At 37.8% G+C, this 20289-nt stretch overlaps 3 protein-coding genes across 3 annotated transcripts; 2 read left to right on the top strand and 1 right to left on the bottom strand.

Moving 5' to 3' along the window:
• Positions 1 to 2174: 2174 nt before the first annotated feature.
• LOC141007672 (olfactory receptor 2AT4-like) lies at positions 2175 to 3137 on the bottom strand. The gene has a single exon (XM_073480058.1). The coding sequence runs from the start codon at positions 3135 to 3137 to the stop codon at positions 2175 to 2177; it is 963 nt and encodes a 320-aa protein (XP_073336159.1).
• Positions 3138 to 13890: 10753 nt separating this feature from the next.
• Positions 13891 to 14874, top strand: LOC141007536 (olfactory receptor 52K1-like). The gene has a single exon (XM_073479898.1). It carries the CDS (start codon positions 13891 to 13893, stop codon positions 14872 to 14874), a length of 984 nt encoding a protein of 327 aa, XP_073335999.1.
• A 2139-nt stretch (positions 14875 to 17013) lies between these two features.
• LOC141007534 (olfactory receptor 6B9-like) lies at positions 17014 to 17961 on the top strand. The gene has a single exon (XM_073479896.1). The coding sequence runs from the start codon at positions 17014 to 17016 to the stop codon at positions 17959 to 17961; it is 948 nt and encodes a 315-aa protein (XP_073335997.1).
• Positions 17962 to 20289: the final 2328 nt, after the last annotated feature.

Raw genomic sequence — 20289 nt, 5'->3', positions numbered from 1 at the left:
TCCGTGACCTCCACTGGCTTCCTGTTGCAGCCCGTGTCCGATTCAAGACGATGGTACTGGCCTTCAAGGCTGTCAATGGAACTGCACCCATCTACCTCCAAACACTGGTCAGACCACATGCCCCAACGTGATCACTTCGCTCCACTACATCAGCTGGCTGGCTGGTACTGCCATCGCTGAGAGCAATCAAAGGTCGCTTAGCGAAGTCATGACTCTTCTCTGTTCTGGTGCCACAGTGGTGGAACGAACTCCCGACCAATGTCAGGGCAGCAGAGTCACTTGCCATCTTCTGCAAAAGACTCAAGACTCACTTGTTCAGACTTTACGTTGACCCCACATAGCATGACTCCCTCCCATGAACTCCCGACCAATGTCAGGACAGCAGAGTCACTCGCCATCTTCCGCAAAAGACTCAAGACTCACTTGTTCAGACTTCACCTTGACCCCGCATAGCATGACTCCCTCCCACCCACTCCATTATCAGGCGTCACATAGGTGAAGATTTTCAAACACCAACACTCATATTGTCACAGATGGTTCATAAAATTGCAGCGACTAAGAAACAGCATTTAATGTCTTTTATTGATCAGCATGTCTGAGCCATTCTTAATGAGTTTAATAAGGTCAGTATTGGCCTGATTCAATTCAGTATATAAGATATATCACTATATTTCACCTGTGGGTTTAATAGTTTACATATTGTATTACTTTTAGTCTTTTAGTCTTCTTTTATGTTGACAGATTTCTTCCCACTGGAGAGTTGGTACATTAAGTTTCCTTCTGTTAACAAACTTGATGAGTACTTAATGCCTGTGATGAGTGCGTTGACTGAAATAGCACCATGATGATGTGCGACAGTCTGACATCAGGCTCCCAGAAACATCTAAATGATCTAAAAGTCGTTTAAGGGGATGGATTTATTAAAAAGGTTGTAGGGAGAAAACGACTCTCATAATATTTCCAAATAACTAACTTTTAGGGAAAGTTATTAAGAATGAGATTGTTTGTCCCCTCATGCTTCTCTGATCACGTACTGTTATATCCTCTTAAAAAGTTTGTCCATCAAGCGACCACAATTTTAGCAAAGCATCTACATTGTTTACATCTATGAGCTTTACAACACTATCAGTTATTAATACATAGAGCAGTATTTGGGCAGAGAATGAAACACATATGTCAAATAAGGATATTGATCATGCAGCAAATCAAAGAGAGAGATTGACCCATCTATCTGCGGCAAAACAGAACTTACTGCTTAGTGCCTAATGTGATTTCTTAGTTTTTCATGGAGTGCTGTTGCAGATTATTAAAGACGGAGTGTAATTCATGAGCCTGCACTGTACACATAATCCCACTAGAGGGCAGGCACTCATCTTATAACCACAGTGTAGTTTTTGTCCTTTCTGATGTATTGTTAAACTGTGTCTTGGAAACAGGATGAGTAAGTTATTATTCAGCACATCACTTTTTACAAGATCTGACAGAGGTATCTGCTGTAGTTCATTATGCCGCAACGTTCTCATTTCCTCATTAATGTAAATATACTAGTACGAGAGTTCAATCCACGAGCATTAAATTGCCCAACCTGACGAGAATGACCTCTGACCTCTTGTGAAATAATGAACTAATCAGGACCATCCGCAGTTTGATCACATAACTGCTTGGTCGCATGACATTCAAAGCAGTAAATATATATAAAACAGTCAGAAGTTACCAAACTTTTTCTGAACTTTTTATGCACAAATTAAACTATATTGATGACCCAGGTTATGCATCATGTTCCTTGAGGATACATTTATCATTAAGACGCTCACAGATAGCCAAAACAAAATGGTTCAGTTTTTGATGCCATCACTAGACAACTTTAGTGAATGACCTCCATTTTAACAAAAAAGTAATGACCCTGATTTGAACAAACTTCAGATTGATGATCAATTGACTCACAATAGCCAAAAAGATGGGGATGCATTAGTATATTGTACACAATACAACTTTAATTCAATCACATTCACATTAAAGTGTCTGCAGTACAGTACTCTTTTCATATCCTTCTCGACACTCACGACCTCATGTTAAATCCAACTGGTGACACATTTCTGTTGACAGACATTACTCAGATAGCATACAGTCTTTATTAAGGGCTCTTTATTAACCCTTTTTTATTGTGATGATTGTTATGTGCCAATTTTATTTTTCCTGACCAGTGCCAGGGCTCTGGTTTTGATCTCTTTAGTTTTCAGAGAATATACGATGGGATTGATGCAGGGTGGGAGGCAAGAGGCCAGTGACAGGCTCAGCACACGCTGGTCCGGGTTGATGGATCCTACATAAAGCCCGACTAAGAATATGCTGAATATGGGAATGTAAAATACAGCAACAAGGATGAGGTGCTCAATGCAAGTGGTGAGAGCCTTTATTCCACTGCTGACTGATTTCATCCTGAACACAGTCACCAGGATGCTAAAATAGGACAGAAGAATACAAGTAAAGGGCCCCATCAGATTCACCATACTAGCAGTTGAAGCCACAGACCACTGCAATGTGTAATCATTACAGGCCAGTCTGAACACAGGAGCATAGTCACAGAAATAGCTGAACACTTTGACAGAATTACAAAAAGACAGTCGAGTCATTATACCTGTTGCATATGTATTTAGTGAGAGAACATAAACCCAAGACAGGCTGACCACGCAAGTCATGCTCCGTAATGTGTTGAATGAGTTGTGACGCAGAGGGAAACATATTGTGATCAACCTGTCATAAGCAAGTATAGCGAGTGCATATGACTCCAAAGGTAAAGCAGTATAGTAGACAAACATTTGAAGCAAACACAGGTTGAATGGAACAAAGTTATCCTCTAAGAGAAATGTCTTAATCATGCTGGGAATAGTGCTCGTGTTTAAGATGACATCAATCACTGCGAGGTTGATAACAGCCAGAAATTTTGGAGTGTGTAAACAACGGTTAAAGGCAATTATATAGATCAAGAAACTATTGAACAGCACTGTCACCACATAAACAAACGCTAGAAAGATGAAGTAGACACTGATGAAGGGAAATGTCTCAAATCCGATGATATAGAAGCCTGGAGGATGAATGATGAGAGAGTCGTTTAAAACAGTCCTGAGAAAAGACATCACTGAACTCCACAACCTGTGTGTTAGAGGACAGCCTCTGCTCTCCAGTCTGACAAAGAGAAAAACATATTATTTGTATAATTTGTATGCCAGTCTGATGAGCACATTCACTTTTTAATATGCTGTAGACCAGTGACTGTGGCTCACCTGATGTTCTCTTAGAGATTGTTTAGCAGCAGCTCTGTTAGATGCTGCATCTGAAAGCAGCAAACAGACGACTGCAGGTCTGACCTGTGTACACACTGAAATACTATCCTCATTGATCTCTTGAGAGAAGGCTTCCAGCTGATACTAAGAAATCATTTCTTTCGATGCCCCAATAATGACAGCATCCATGATGAGCAGGGTTGCAGCTGACTCTAATCTCAAAATAAACATAAAAATGACTGTTTTGATGATTTAGTGAGTTCAATCCAGTCAAAGAGCTATATTGTGCCTGCTTGATCGCCTAACCCAACATACATTTACTGTTTAAACTCTGTGGCACCTATAAACATTTTCTGCCCAAAATGGGCACATGGTGAAAAGTGTATTAGGATCATGCTTTGACAGATTTTGGTAAGTTGTGACTTACCATTTTCTGAGATAAGTTCATCTGAAATGAATCAGAACCAGAAACCGGTTTATTGCCAAGTAGGTGTTCACATGTAAGTAGTTTGCCGTGGTGTTGTGGTGCATAAGAGAGATGGGAGAAAATATACAGTCGAAAAAGTCAAGAATGAGAAATATTGAATAGAAATCAACAATGAGAAAATGTAAAATACATTATTGTTGAAAGGAAAAGAGCTGTACAGTGTTTGAAACTATGAGTATGGAATTTGCAGAAGAATGTGTACAATGATTCAAAGATCTGCATTAATGTCACATCAAGTTAGATGCATCAACTCTAAATCTACTCTTCATCTCCTTATCAGTGAGTATCATCATCAGTGTACTACCAAATAAAATGTTGCTTGCTTCTTTTCTAGTTTTCATGGATAATTTTTTTGCCAACAGTTTTTTTAATCTATATATTTCCCAAGAAAAGATCTTAAGTTATACTGTACAGTAGCCGTGGTGCTGATGTCTGCTGTATTCAGATGTACCTAAGGCAGAAAACTAACACCTGGCTGCCTCACTGAAACAGTGTTCATATTTCAACACATGTCTGTTATGTATGAAGAGTTGTGTGATTAAAATGTAATATTAGGTGAGAGGTCCTGGCACTAACATGCACATAGATAGCATAGACCCATATGTTGTTATTTTGTAATAAATATAAATATGACTAAAAGCTTTCTATACACTGTATTCACCTGATTAACAGTGAATTAAGTGATGCTCAGGACAAAGTTACATTTAACAAGCAGTTTTCGACCACACTTGGCAATTATCAATATGTAAGAGCAGTAAAATATGCCAGATTGTGAAGTTTAACAGCCACGCTTTACAAAATTATGTTTCCCATTTGCACATAAGACTAAATGTTGCACATTATCAAGATCAGTCAGTCCCGCGCAGAATCAATAGAGGCGGCTGAAGTTTATGGAGCCAGGCGCTGCAATTGCTCTCCACCAACTGCAAACGCCTGGCTGTCGCCTGATCGAATATGATGTATATGACATCATAAGTGACATCAAGTGCTCACACCAGCTGTGCTTAAGACTAAAGTTTTAATAACATCACCAGCTGAGATGAAATAACAGTTGGTAAGGTAGCATTAATCGGTCGATTTAGGGAACCGTTTTGACCTTGGACAGGAGAACATACAGTCAAGTATGGGACTGACAAACAGAGCGCTTAGCTGTTAATAGCAACACTTGACCGCAGTGAAGTTAGTTTTAAAAAGAAGTGAAAAGAAAAGAAATGCTGAATTTTCATAATAAATATTCATATAAAATAGAAGAAGCAGTAAAATGTAATCAAAAGAGGTGTGTCCCATTTGTCCCATTTAATAATACAATGCAGCATTGGTTTGGAGTCACTGGGTCACATGAGATGGAAGCTTTCGAAAAAAAAGCCATTGTCTTATAAAAATATTTTTGCAAAATAAAGATACAACTCATTAGCAATCAAAATAAGCGTGCTACATGAGATCAGTTCAGTATTAATTTATTTTTGAATCATCATTTTCACTAATATCATCAAGTCAGCATGAAGAAACAATGTTTTTGTGTAAACCAAACAAACAACAGGGTAATTTGTTGATGGTCCCTAAGTCAGCCTCCAGCGAAGCGCGAGGTTCTGCGAGGAGAGCTAACCGTCCTCCTGCTGCCAACACTGGGTGTCTACTAACTATCTTCACCTCGGTCAACACTTGGAGCCACAAAGGTAAGATTTTTGCTCACTTGTAAGTTTTAAGTTTCCACTTTTATTAATTAGCTAAAGCTCATTTATCAAGCTAATGTATACAGCGGCTCACACTCCTGAGCTAGCTAACGGCTATTCTAAGTGGAAACGATGGGGCTAACGTTAAAGGATTTCCTGGGCAATTTTGCTTTAAAGCTTGAACTAGTTACCTTTTTAGTGATCATGTTAAACCAGTTAGAGTTGGTTAAAGGTGCAATACTTAAAACAAATAACTAATTTAACTGCCAACTGCTGCTAGCTGCCATTAGCTAGTTAGCTCAGTGCTGTGCAACTAGCAGTCCTGGCAGTCCCTCTTCTCAAAGTCAATTAGTTTTTTTAATTGGTTTTTGGTTAAATGTCTGAAATAAGGTCTGTGGTAACCACATAAAATACATCAATAAATGTCCCACAATTAAGTGCTAACGTGTTTTAAAAATAGCGGCTGCTAACAAGTGGCCAAATGATACTACAGAAGTTGTCAGGGACATTAAATGTCATCACACCAAACATGGAGACTCATCTACTTACTAGTCTGTCTTTACAGGCCGACTTTAGTTGCAAATTATTCTAAGTCTAACTTTCCAGCTTGCAGATTGATCAATTTCTAGACAGCAATGTATTCTGTTTATAGACTAACATTAGTTTTTTAGCCAGAACATTGAAACCACTGACAGGTGAAGTGATGTTGTTACTCATTACATACAGCTGGGAAACCTTTGGTTCTGGCATTCATGTTGATGTCACTTGACACGCACTACCCACCCAAACACTGTTGTAGGTGTAGTACACTTACAGCAGTGTAGGTGTACAGCCTCTCATGGCATTTTGTTACTGTGAGGTTTTCTGTTGGCAGGTCTTTGAAAAGTTTTTCCTTTTTGGCCACGTGGACCACTTCATGTTGAAAGTCATCAGTAAGATAAAAAGTTTTCCTGCGGTAAAGTTTTTTTTTAATCATTAAGGAGTATGCAAATATGTGTAAATACTTGCTCTGAACAAGATATAGATATACAGATGTCCATTGCACAAGCCAGCTGACATTAATAAATACAAACGTTCTTTTTACAGTACAGTTATTTAATATTCTTGAGCTTAGGGCTCTGTGTCAATAAGGCAGAGCTGTCATGTAAATGCCTATCATTGAATCATAACGTCACCCATTTATTTACAATAGGTAATTACTTGAAATAAAGGACCCAAGCTACCAAAAAACTTACAAAAACAAAAGTTCTTGAACAACAATAAGCTTCACCATCCGTGTGATGAATATTTGTTTCTGTGTCTATATTGTTGTCTCTTGGTGGCGTGTGTGTGTGTGTGGGGTGCTAATTGATCCTAAGAGGGTCCCCCCCCAGGATCAATTAGTCAGTTTGGTCATAACTGGTGTAAGCAAGACTGTTGTCCCCCGGGAAGCAAGAGAAAAACAGATGAGATCTCTTCTGAGGAAAGATGAGAAATTACAGTGGCCTTGTGGTGGGATTCCCCTGTGTGAGCCTGCAGGAGGGTTGATAGACTGTTTGTTAAGGAGTAAAGTAAGGCCAAGTTAACCCTACAATCCATGATGGTTGTTTTAGGCTCTGTGAAGAAAAGTAAAGACAGCTTAAAGATGTAGTATAGGTATTCATGAAAGCTAGGTCAAAAGATGAGGATTGCATTTTAAGAAAATGTCATGTGCTAATACCACTATTATACCATTACAAGGCAACTACCTCTACTCCTGTTATTACTGCTAAGTTGCTACTACTGCTAATATTGCTACTGCGACTATGACAAACGGACAAAATGACTACCACTTCTACCATTATTATTATTACTGTTTCTGTGAGTGCAACAAGTAGTTATTTTGCCACAATAATTTTGACTTTTAACTTTAATTACAACTACACCCAGCAATAATACTGTGACGACTTCAATTACTACTTGATGTATTAAACCTCCTGATGCATATACTGCACCTTCAGTATTACTACTTTATTTATACAATTTTAAAAACTGATGAACCAGGTTCCAGGTTGAGGAGTGTGCATTGGTAACTTTCCTTTATCATTTTAATCCCTTGTTTTCTGACATCTTCTAGAAGAAACAATCAGCTGATTTGTTGAACAAATTAACGGAAAGATAAATTGATAAGAAAAAAACATTAGTTGCATCCTTAATGTATATGTTCCTCATGTTGTCCTCTTGGAAATATAATATAAAATGTCCTACTGTGGTCAAATTAACAGGTGGTTGATTCCCTCTGGAGACTAATTTGTGAGCTTATTTTTGGGCACAATATAGAAAAGTGTAGTAAACTGTTCCCTGCAGGCATGAGGCAGTGTCCATCCCATCATTTTATCTTCTTTGTATTTAATATTCAGAGGACATCTCTCTCTGCGGGACAATTTAAACATCGGAAATACACCCAGGGAGCTAATTTCATTAGTTTGGTGACAATACCTTAATAATAAATCCCTACGGATAATGCTCCATGTAATAGTTTAGAGGTCTTGTTGCCCTGGAGCTTCAATAGTCTCTTGAGACTATTCTGATATTGTTTTAGGCACAGTACACTGAACCAAATGGAAGGAGGGGATGTCATGCAGCAAAAGGCCACATGTTGGAATGGACCTGGTACCTGTAGCACAGGCACAGCCTTCTACAGTACATTTTATCATAGCCATTCCTTCCACCCACATGTAAGTGTTTGTGCATGTGCACTAAACTCTCTTCGTCTTTGTACTACATGTGAAGCTAGTGTCAGCATGCGGTTAGCTTAGCTTAGTAAAAATCCTGGAAGCAGAGGGCTCTAGCTCCCCTGGCTGTATCTAAAGGTAATCACAACAATTAAAACAAAATATAAGAACGCTTAAGCGTACCTCTAAAGTTCATAAATTACAACCCCAATTCCAAATAAAGTTTGGAGGCTGTGTAAAATGTAAATAAAAACAAGCTGAAATTATTTTAAAAGAACTGAAGTAAAATACTTAATATATTGTCTTTTACTGTTTTCAGTATGTCAAAAAAGATTAACTAATGATCACATTGGATTTTTTTATGCTCTACAAAGCGTCTTAACTTTTACAGAATCAGGGTTGTATCATGTAATGTAACTCCTGGTAAACTAAATGAAAACCAAAATGTTAAAACATCAACTGGTGGTGTTACATGGTGTCAACTGCTGGAACTGTTCAAGTCAAGTCAAATGAATAAGACCCCGATCAGACAGACACTAGTTCAAAATAGCATGGCACACCTTTCAACTTCTTCATTTCAACTTCTAAAAAATGCTTTGTTTTGCTGGCATTGCCTTTCTTACCACATGTCTGTGTGATCAGATACTAAGTTTATATCTTAAAATCCTAAACCATTCATCCCAGTGCACATGCGTTTGAGAGGCTGAACATTAGAAAAGTGGGATTGTTGTTCAGTATTGCTGGTTTAAAACTCTGAGCAACTGGGGAAATCTTGCTGGGAAAATGGATATGTAACATTTCTTCATAACTATTTGTCATGATATGAGGCAAGACACAGGTTTCTTGTGACTCTGTTTATTTCACTAGCCCACACAACACAGCTACAAGTCACCAACTGCTAAACTTCCCGGTTCCCCCCAGGTAACGTCATCCCGCACCGTGCCCTGCTGGCTACGGTAGCCTCATATGAACAAAAGGCTATCTGATAACACTAATAAACGAGCCACTAAACCCTCCACCAACAGGACAGCAAAGCTAATTATTAAATTGTTAAATCTAAATCAATAAATATTAAACATTTAATCAAATTGCTGCTACATACAGTAATCAAGACAAGACAAACAGGCATGAATTATATGCTTGTTGTTCCTCTGACACTCTTATGTCATAGAAAGTTTCTAACTTTATGAGGCAATGTAATTCTTACTTTCTTCAAACTTACATAACACAACCCTCCCCTGTCTCTTGACTGTTCCCTGCAGTCGAGACAAAGTGTTTACCTAACTCTTCTGGATGTGTCATCATCTCGCAAGAGCAGTGCTGACAAACAACTCATTAACAGCCTCATGGGACAGAATTGTTCCAGCTTTCAACAAGGGTGTTAAGAATAGTTCAGTTGTTAACTTCTTACTTATGAGCACTGCAAGACACAAACAATCAGAATCTAAGTACGAAACGAAAAACAAAAAGTTTGTTCTCTCTGACTTTTTAGATATCAAGTATTTTGTTATAGCAGCATGATTAGATGCATAAACAGTCTTTGTTCTTTTCCTCATGGTTCTTTTCCTCATTCTCATCTGGTCCCAGGGCAGAAACCATTGTTTCCCGCAATTTTGTCTGAGGGCAGGTGAATCTCTCCTGGTCTTAGGGCAGAAGTCGTATTTTTCTGTTTAAAGGCAACGTAGTTGGACAAAAGGGAGTCAACTGTCTCCTCTAGTCTCAGGGCAGAAGTTGTCTGAGGGCAGGTGAATCTCTCCTCGTCTCAGGGCAGAAGTCATATTTTTCTGTTTTAAGGCAACGTAGTTGGACAAAAGGGAGTCAGCTGTCTCCTCTGGTCTCAGGGCAGAAGTTGTTTTGTAGGATTTTCCTCATGGCTTTTTAGTCTCATCTGGTCCCAGGGCAGAGACCATTGTTTCCCACAATTTTGTCTGAGGGCAGGTGAATCTCTCCTGGTCTCGGGGCAGGAGTCGTATTTTTCTGTTCTCAGGGCAACGTAGTTGCAAAAAAGGGAGTCAACTGTCTCCTCTGGTCTCAGGGCAGAAGTTGTTTTGTAGGATTTTCCTCATGGTTGTTAGTAGGCCTGCACAATATGAGGAAAATCTGCAATGTGCGATAACACTGTTCAATATTGCGATGACGATATAACTTGCGATAAATAAACAAATATTGAAGTTTGCATATTACTAACTATACAGTTAATAATAGTGTTTCCGCATTAATAGGTACACTGCTAACATAGACCCCAAACATTGAATAGCCAATGCCCACTGAATAAAGAATGAAATAAATTATTTCGAACATGCTTTTATTGAACAAACTGCACATGAATACCCAACCAATTAAGCAGAACATGAATTTAAATAAGACATTATAACTATATGAAATTAAAGTTTAATTTCCCCTGCTCCCTTTAAACTATTTTCTTGTAAACTCAACCAAAACATCTCTTACCATGCAGAGTTGAAATAAATAAAAAATCCAGGGGGAAACAACTTAAATAATTAAATAAATATAAATTAAACATGGCACTTTAAATTAACTGTAATGTCTCTCATCACAATCATCAAGGCCCTTGACGCTGCCTAACAAGGTGCAGAGATCTATAGTATGAGGGACAAAACTGAAATAGAGTAGGGCCAGCCCACTAAATCAAGAGAAAATGAAATCAGGAAAAAATATCTACCCGTTAGGGCAAGTTACAACCTTAGTTATTCCCTTAACACAAGTTCTTGGCCAAGAAAACCAGCATGTTAACTTTGTTAGGTTTCAGACGTGTACGGTGACATGTTACCACATTCCCAGATGTGCTGATGTGCTCACACAGTACCTGTCTTTGTAACACGTTGTAACAGTCAGTTATTTAATGTAGCGGCACTAGGTGGCGCCTCCTTTTGTTTAGTGGGTAATGTAACCTGTACAATGAAGAAGAGCAGGTGTACTTCAGGTGTACTACGCTCCTCATGAGAAAGGATACCGCTAACAGAGCGAAGACTTCCCTTTTTATTTTGTCTTTATTTTGTAAAGTCTGATAGGCTAAATGTTAGCATGCTCACGCCGCATGTAAACAAAATGATTTTTCTTATTCATTGCGTGTCAGGCAGTCTTTTGCGATGTGTTTATCGCACATGTTCATATCGCGATGACGATGAACATTCTATTTATCGGGCAGCCCTAGTTGTTAGTCTCATCTGGTCCCAGGGCAGAGACCATTGTTTCCCACAATTGTATCTGAGGGCAGGTGAATCCCTCCTGGTCTCAGGGAAGAAGTCGTATTTTTCTGTTTTAAGGCAACGTAGTTGGAAAAAAGGGAGTCAGCTGTTTCCTCTGGTCTAAGGGCAGAAGTTGTTTTGTAGGATTTTCCTCATGGCTGTTTAGCCTCATCTGGTCCCAGGGCAGAGACCATTGATTCCCACAATTTTGTCTAAGGGCAGGTGAACCCCTCCTGGTCTCAGGGCAGAAGTCGTATTTTTCTGTTTTAAGGCAACGTAGTTGGAAAAAAGGGAGTCACCTGTCTCCTCTGGTTTCAGGGCAGAAGTTGTCTGAGGGCAGGTGAACCTCTCCTGGTCTCAGGGCAGAAGTCGTATTTTTCTGTTTTAAGATAGCGTAGTTGGACAATTCTCATATTATTGGGGTTTTAAGTCTTTTTAAAGCTGCTGTTCATGTTGAAGATTGTCACTGTTCAAACATATTTTAAAGCTAAACATTTAAAAAATATCAAAGCCATGCAAAATTTTAGCCTAACCTTCCAGAGCTTTGATAATAAAGTTGTGGATAACCACCACTTCTTCAAAAGAAATATAACACTTATGAAAAAAAATAGTTCCACATAGTAAGTTAGTTCATATTACATCTTTAATCAGCATCATAAACTACTGATATTGGACAAAATCAGCCTCTAACCAAAAGGAACGTAATAAAAGTCAGATGGTGTAACCGGTTACACCATTTGACATTTCAATTTAAATTCCAATTTAACAGGCATTATGATGGACACTTATGTAAGCACATGGCCTTGGTGTGAAGATTTCAAACACAAAATAAATACTTATTTTTACAATTATTATGAATGATAAATGTTTTCCTGGAGTCATACCATTTGACATGTAACCCTAAGCACACCTGACCATACCCTAAAAATGTCAAATTATTAATTACTAACCTCGTCATGCAGCAGTTAGGCTAATCAGGGGTCCTTCTCTGTGATATAATTTCCTGTCACATGGTCTTCTTGCACAAATTAACAAAATGGCTCCTTGAATGTTGGTTACACCACCTTGACACTTTAGGAAGTTGATTTGACAGACACAATTCCCCAAATTAATTATAATATTCAGAACAGTGGTGTTCCATTTATTTTATTCATTATTAAACAACACAAATGTAAGATTATGCCAAACTAGTTGATAGGGTGTTGTATTGAGAATTTCACCTTTTTTGAACAAGTTAAACTATTTGGTACGAAGTTTTTATGGTTACACCTCATTGACATTTTTGCCATTATCCCCTGAATATTCTCTGAAAAATTGATTATATAAATCCAGAAATTTTAGATGAGGTCTTCAAAAAGAGAATCTATGCAAGTAATTTGTACATTTATTTTCAAATTTGAACCTTTTTAAATTCAACTGAACCATAAGAACACAAAAAAATTGCATCACGCCATTGACCCTTACGTGGTCATCTCATGTAGGCCTCTACCTTGATCAGAAACTGGTTATAGAAAACATGAGCACCAAACGCAGCTCTTGTGGCCCCTATGTGGTATCTCGTAGCTGCTATACACAAATCCGGCAAAGTACTGGAAGTAGACAACTCATCAATACTGTGGTGGCATCTCCCCTTAATATCTGCACATTTGAATGCAAGCTGTCCAAAGTGAAGAGTTTTCTTTGGCAAAGATTTCTAAGAAGACAGGAGGGAAACTGCAGGATTCAGCAGCTTGAACTTTGGAGAAAAACTGAATGTGAGATAGAAAAACCTTTACTTTATGAAGACAATTACATAATATTATAAACATGGTTAGTAACTGTGAGGCATATTTTACAGACTCCCAAGCAAGTTCATAAAATCTGAAATGTGCCCAGATGTCTGCATTTCTTATCTCCTTCTCCTAATGTTCGCCGACAATTAAAGGCAAGAGAGCAAGGTTGCTGCATAACTTTACAAATGCTGTCCAGCAGATAATCAACATAGGCTGCAAACTCCTGCTTATGCTCTGTTAATGAATCGATGCATCATAGAATCACGAAATTAGATACTTAAAAGAGCTGAACACTAGAACAACCTTCCAGGCGCTACACTGTCAGGTGCTTGGGTCTAAAAAATGCTACATCTTCAAATTTACCGGATTGTTATCCCTTCATTGGGCTCAGTAATCATTATATCCTCTCAGAATGACTTTATATATTCACACATTCAAAGCAGTAAGCTAACTGAAAGGTCAAAGACAGAAAGACAATAAAAATTATAAAAATATTTCTTAGACTTTTAATTTAAAGCTGTATCGAAGAATCCTGTGAGTAGATTTCATATATACAATAAATTCATTGGCTTGAAAATGTTTTTGTCTGATGTAATAGACTCAAGGGATTAGACCAAGAGGATGGCAAAACATTTAAAGCTTGTCAGAGCTTCATCATCAGACTGACAACAAGAGAGAAGAGCTTGCGTCTGTCTCCGTTACAGAAGACAGCGCTGACTTGCAGTACCGCTCTCTACAGTAAACACTGTGCTTTGGAAGTAAAAGCTTTGACATGGAGTTTTTCAACTCTGCTCTTGGAAAAAACATCTCTTTTGTGCGTCCTGCATATTTCATAATAAGTGGATTCATTGGCATACCTAACATCAAGTATTATTATGTCTTTCTCTTTTTTGTTTATGTTGTATCAGTGCTGGGAAACACAGCTGTAATGGCTGTAATATACCTGGATCATAATCTGAGAGCTCCAAAATATATTGTGGTTTTTAACTTAGCATTGGTGGACCTGTTTGGTAGCTCTGCCCTGGTGCCGAAACTTCTTGACATCTTTCTGTTTGACCATCGCTCCATCCCCTACAACGACTGCTTGACTTTCCTTTTTTTCTGCTACACCTGCCTTTCTATGCAGACTCTTAATCTGGTCGCACTCTGCTATGACAGACTGATAGCTATCATCTTCCCACTGCATTATCAATTGAAGGTGACCCACAGGTTCATGTTTTCTTTGATTGCATCATTCTGGGTCTTGGTCATCACGCTGGTACTCACTGCAGTCGGCTTTCTTACCAGACTTTCCTTCTGTAAGTCTGTAGTGATTAACAGCTATTTCTGTGACCATGGTCAGATATACAAGCTTGCCTGCAATGACAGAAGTCCCAGCTTTGGTCTTGGTATGTCATTACCAGTTCTTCTTCTTTGGCTTCCACTGATGTTCATCTTGTTTAGTTACCTATATATTGCCTACGCATTGTCTAAAGTGGCCACAGTTCAGGAAAGAGTGAAGGCCTTTAAAACCTGCACAGCTCATCTTTCATTAGTGGCAATCTATTTCATTCCAATATTAATCACATTTACACTGTCTTCGAAAATTCATCCAAACGGCAGAATCATAAACCTGTCTCTGACCTCTGTCTTTCCTCCCATGTTGAATCCAATCATTTATGTTCTGCAGACGCAAGAAATCAAAGAATCTGTGAAAAAGCTGTTTAAAATCAGAAAGCAACACAAAATTATGGCAAAGAAAGCAAACATAAAATGATCTTTTGTGTATATTTTCCTCTTCTTCTGTTTGGGATATTAAAAATGATAAAATCAATGAAGCAACATCTATTGTAAATACTTGTTTAACATGAAATTCATTAGAATGTATTCCATATGAATGACATCATTATTAACCTTGAAATCAAGCAGGACATTTTTAAAAGATTACTGAAATCAGAGACAAAGACAGCACACTACAGTTATAACTAGACAGAATGACACGTAGGACCCACGTTATTGAGACTGTTGTTGGGTGATAGCTGCAAGGTTATAATACTGTAAATATGTTCATGTAATCTGCATGGGTTGTCTTGATTGTATCTGTTTGAGATCTTAAAATGTATTTGGTTTTCTTTCTTCATCTTTTGGGGCGAAATGTAAAACATAGAGAGAAGCTGATTTTTCAGAAAAATGTGTTGCAATGTTTTCCTGCTTTCTTGTGGTACCTCATAGTAATACCTAATTTAAAAACAAGATCTCGCCTTGTAGTTTACTTGTGTGCTTCTCTTTTTTTAATTAATCTTCTGTGTTTTTTAATACTACTTCGCATTAAAACCTCTCCCGCCACTCAGGGACACACTGACTTTTGTTGAAGAATTTTATTGAGAAGCAGAAAGCATAGATTCTGAGAAGCCAGACTTCTCTTTTTGTGATCTTTTTTGTGTGAATTCTTGTGAAAAGCGAACAAAAATGTTTTGACATAATTGTCCAGAGGTGCTTGTCATCATCAAGGATGGCAGTTTAATTGAGGGTATCTTGATCAATCATGAAGCTAAGTTTAAGTATGTAATTGTAGCATGCATTGATTCATGTTATCGTCGTTGTCCCGAATGCAATAATGAAGAGAACAGATTTTTATTAAACTATTTTTTGTCGCAGCTTGTAAAGGTTGTTGTGTTATGTTTGATAGCAGAACTTGATGTTATTATATATAAGATGTGCAAGAGGCAGTATATCAATAACACGATTAATTGAAGCACTTAACCCCATGAGACCCAGCAGAGAGGCTCTGAGATAGAGAGCCTACAGTCACTGTGAAAGTCCATCCTTAACTTAAATCAGTAGATGTCAGTTCAAGTTACAGCCAGTTCACGCTCAGGTTAGCTCAGAAGTTTCAAATTCTGTATTAAAATCAAGGAGAACAAAAATGGAAAGGTTCACAGCATTGTCTGATAAAAGTAGGTTTTTAATGTGATTGGACCTGAAAACCTGACTGGGCTGATCTAATGGATTTTTTCCGGAACCAAAGCCAGGGCCAGACGTTTAGGTAAAATAGATACAGGGGATTGACATTGACCTTATTTAACACAAACTCAGAAGAGCAGCTTGATCATATTTTATGCAGAAAATATGTTCTGGTTTGTCCTTTCAGCTGCTCTATCTCAACTCTGGAGAGACAACTTTACTTGTTTCTAAGTGGTGGTGATTTATTGAGTTTTCTGATGACACCAGTCGCCTTGTTGCAAAAACTAAATGAAGCTGCCATTGCCAGGTTAGCTCGGTTAGCCTTGCAGCTAGCAGTCGTATATGTTGACTCAGCCCTTGGGCGCCAGGTGCCAAATATGGCCAAATATATTGGAGGCTGTCTTGCTTCATCCTGGTCAATATCCCTCACTTGCCTCTTTTTACTGAAGCAAGAAGTGCTCCACCAGCCATTTCATGGGAACTTTAAGTTCAGGTTTATTTGTCATTGTAGGGATTAGAAAATACAGCTGAATGATTAGCCAGAGATATTTAATTATTGTCTTTTCTTGAAATAACTCTATAGAAAACATTGCATCCAATCAGAAAACCAATTGAATGGTCACTGAGTGAAATAAAATTCCAAATATCAAAAAATGTGTCATAAGTACTCTATAGTTATATCAGTGTATTACATGACTGTAGTCTGTAAAATGGCTTAAAGTGGGTTTGTCTGATGAGCAGTCACTTAGACACAGGGGAAAAGACATTGACCTTATATTAGGGAAATACAGAGGTAGACTATTTCTCTTAGTAGCCACTCCCGCCTCAGTTAAACCGCGTTAGACCTCTGTCACCAGAAAGAGAGGGAACCTCCAACACTGTTCTGATGCCGATACACGGAAGAGGACACTTCTCAATATAAAATACTACACTGTGGACAGTTTACAAGTAAATGGAGTTCTTCAACTCTGCTCTTGGGAAAAACATCACCTTTGTGCGTCCTGCATATTTCATAATAAGTGGATTCATTGGCATACCTAACATCAAGTATTATTATGTCTTTCTCTTTTTTGTTTATGTTTTATCAGTGCTGGGAAACACAGCTGTAATGGCTGTAATATACCTGGATCATAATCTGAGAGCTCCAAAATATATTGTGGTTTTTAACTTAGCATTTGTGGACCTGTTTGGTAGCTCTGCCCTGGTGCCGAAACTTCTTGACATCTTTCTGTTTGACCATCGCTCCATCCCCTACAACGACTGCTTGACTTTCCTTTTTTTCTGCTACACCTGCCTTTCTATGCAGACTCTTAATCTGGTCGCACTCTGCTATGACAGACTGATAGCTATCATCTTCCCACTGCATTATCAATTGAAGGTGACCCACAGGTTCATGTTTTCTTTGATTGCATCATTTTGGGTCTTGGTCATCACACTGGTACTCACTGCAGTCGGCTTTCTTACCAGACTTTCCTTCTGTAAGTCTGTAGTGATTAACAGCTATTTCTGTGACCATGGTCAGATATACAGGCTTGCCTGCAATGACAGAAGTCTCAGCTTTGCTATTAGTATGTCATTACCTGTTCTTCTTCTTTGGCTTCCACTGACGTTCATCTTGTTTAGTTACCTATATATTGCCTATGCATTGTCTAAAGTGGCCACAGTTCAGGAAAGAGTGAAGGCCTTTAAAACCTGCACAGCTCATCTTTCATTAGTGGCAATCTATTTCATCCCAATATTAATCACATTTACACTGTCTTCGAAAATTCATCCAAACGGCAGAATTATAAACCTGTCTCTGACCTCTGTCTTTCCTCCCATGTTGAACCCAATCATTTATGTTCTGCAGACGCAAGAAGTCAAAGAATCTGTGAAAAAGCTGTTTAAAATCAGAAAGTGACACAAAATTATGGCAAAGAAAGCAAACATAAAATGATCTTTTGTGTATATTTTCCTCTTCTTCTGTTTGGGACATTAAAAATCTATTGTAAATACTTGTTTAACATGAAATTCATTAGAATGTATTCTATATGAATGACATCATTATTAACCTTGAAATCAAGCAGGACATTTTTAAAAGTTTACTGAAATCAAATAACTATTTCAAAGACAGCACAATACAGTTATAACTGGACAGAATGACACATGTGGGACCCACGTTATTGAGACTGTTGTTGTGTGATAGCTGCAAGTAGGCATGGGCCGGTATGAGATTCTGACAGTATGATAACCTTAGGCAAAAATATCACAGTTTCACGGTATTATGATTACAGCTCTAAAATGTGTATTTTGAATGTCTGTATTTAAAAACAAAAAAAGGAAAAAACTTTTTCATTGAACAGTCTTTTATTTTTAAACAATTTATAGAACATGATGGATATTAGAAAATATGTATTTAAAATAAATTAAAAAAAATTACTGAATTCTTTCCAAATAAAAAATAATCATTAAAATAAATGTAGTCCTTAATGCAGTCCTTTAACTGAAGATAAACCTGCAACTCAAGTCACAACATAAATGAATTATTTTTAGTGAAAAAAAAACAACACCTGTGGCTCAAGATCAGAACATAAATAGTTGAAAAAAGTAAGACACTTCTAAGATAAAAAATAAATAAATGCAGGCAGGAGATTAAAACTGAATCTCAACATTTTTTGGACTTGCTCACTTAGCCTACTATACATTTCTCTCAGTCCAAGTTATGATGCAGGAATGTGAGCATGTTCACTTTCCCTGGGTTTAGCTTGGAGCGGTGTCACAGCATTGTTCAGGTCTTTAGCATGCTTTGATGTGGGTGCATAGGCGACTTGTTTCTCAAATGATTGCTGAATTGTGGGCTGACCTTCAGCTTTTGAGGTGGATGCCCTGTTGCTGCCAGAGCTACTGCTGTCCTAAAAAGAAAAAATAAGACAGACATGTGAATTTAATCGGAATTTGTAATGACACAGCAGGTTATACAAGCTAAACTTAATTGTAGCATTAAAGTAAAAAAAAAACATTACACATGTGCTTCTCTTCTTCACCTCATGTCAGAGAAACAAGCTGGTGTTATCCATCTTAGCAATAAAGATTGATGAAAGAAAAAAAGTTATGGATAACTTTTTTTTTTTTTACTGAGGCAGATATGGTAACTAGCATGCTAAGATGGATCTATCTTAGCATGCTAGTTACCATATCTGCCTCAGTAAAAAAAAAAAGTTACTATCATAGAGATATATGCTTTCTTGTGGTACCTCATAGTAATACCTAATTTAAAAACAAGATCTCGTCTTGTAGTTTTCTTGTTTGCTTCTCTTTTTTGAATTAATCTTCTGTGTTTTTTAATACTACTTCGCATTAAAACCTCTCCCGCCACTCAGGGACACACTGACTTTTGTTGAAGAATTTTATTGTGCAGCAGAAAGCATAGATTCTGAGAAGCCAGACTTCTCTTTTTGTGATCTTTTTTGTGCGAATTCTTGTGAAAAGTGAACAAAAATGTTTTGACATAATTGTCCAGAGGTGCTTGTCATCATCAAGGATGGCGGTTTAATTGAGGGTATCTTGATCAATCATGAAGCTAAGTTTAAGTATGTAATTGTAGCATGCATTGATTCATGTTATCGTTGTTGTCTGAAATGCAGTAGGGCAAGGCAAGTTTATTTGTGTGGCACAATTAAGACACAAGGCAACTCAGAGTGCTTTACAGGGGCATAAACATTACATTAAAAGAAATTAAAAATTGCATTTAAAATACATTAAAACAAAACATTAAAACAAGTTAAGAAATAGGAAACTAGGATTAAATAGAATAGGTTTAAAAGAGACAAGAATAGAAAATAAAAGTCACAATGGAGTTCAAAGCCTTAAAATTGCTTCAGTGAAAAGCAGTGGCAAACAGAAAGGTCTTCAGCCTTGATTTAAAAGAGGTGAGAGTTTGTTCCAGATATGTGGTGCATAATAACTGAATGCTGCTTCTCTATGTTTAGTTTTGACTCTAGGGACTGAAAGCAGACTTGTACCTGACGACCTCAGAGGTCTGGATGGTTCGTAACGTGGCAGCAGATCAGAAATGTATTTTGGCCTGAAACCATTCAGTGCTTTATAAACCAACAGAAGGATTTTGAAATCTATTCTTTGACTGATAGGAAGCCAGTGTAAAAATCTGAGGACTGGAGTGATGTGATCTACTTTTTTGGTTCTTGTTAGGACTCGAGCAGCAGCCTTCTGAATCAGCTGCAGCTGCCTG

Source organism: Pagrus major, chromosome 13 (assembly GCF_040436345.1).
Source record: "Pagrus major chromosome 13, Pma_NU_1.0".
NCBI lineage: Eukaryota > Metazoa > Chordata > Actinopteri > Spariformes > Sparidae > Pagrus > Pagrus major.
This window is presented reverse-complemented; position numbering and strand designations above follow the sequence as displayed.

Excerpts from the sequence above, each read along its gene's own strand:
- LOC141007536 (XM_073479898.1), top strand. The coding sequence starts at position 13,891 with ATGGAGTTTTTCAACTCTGCTCTTGGAAAAAACATCTCTTTTGTGCGT.
- LOC141007534 (XM_073479896.1), top strand. The coding sequence starts at position 17,014 with ATGGAGTTCTTCAACTCTGCTCTTGGGAAAAACATCACCTTTGTGCGT.
- LOC141007672 (XM_073480058.1), bottom strand. The coding sequence starts at position 3,137 with ATGTCTTTTCTCAGGACTGTTTTAAACGACTCTCTCATCATTCATCCT.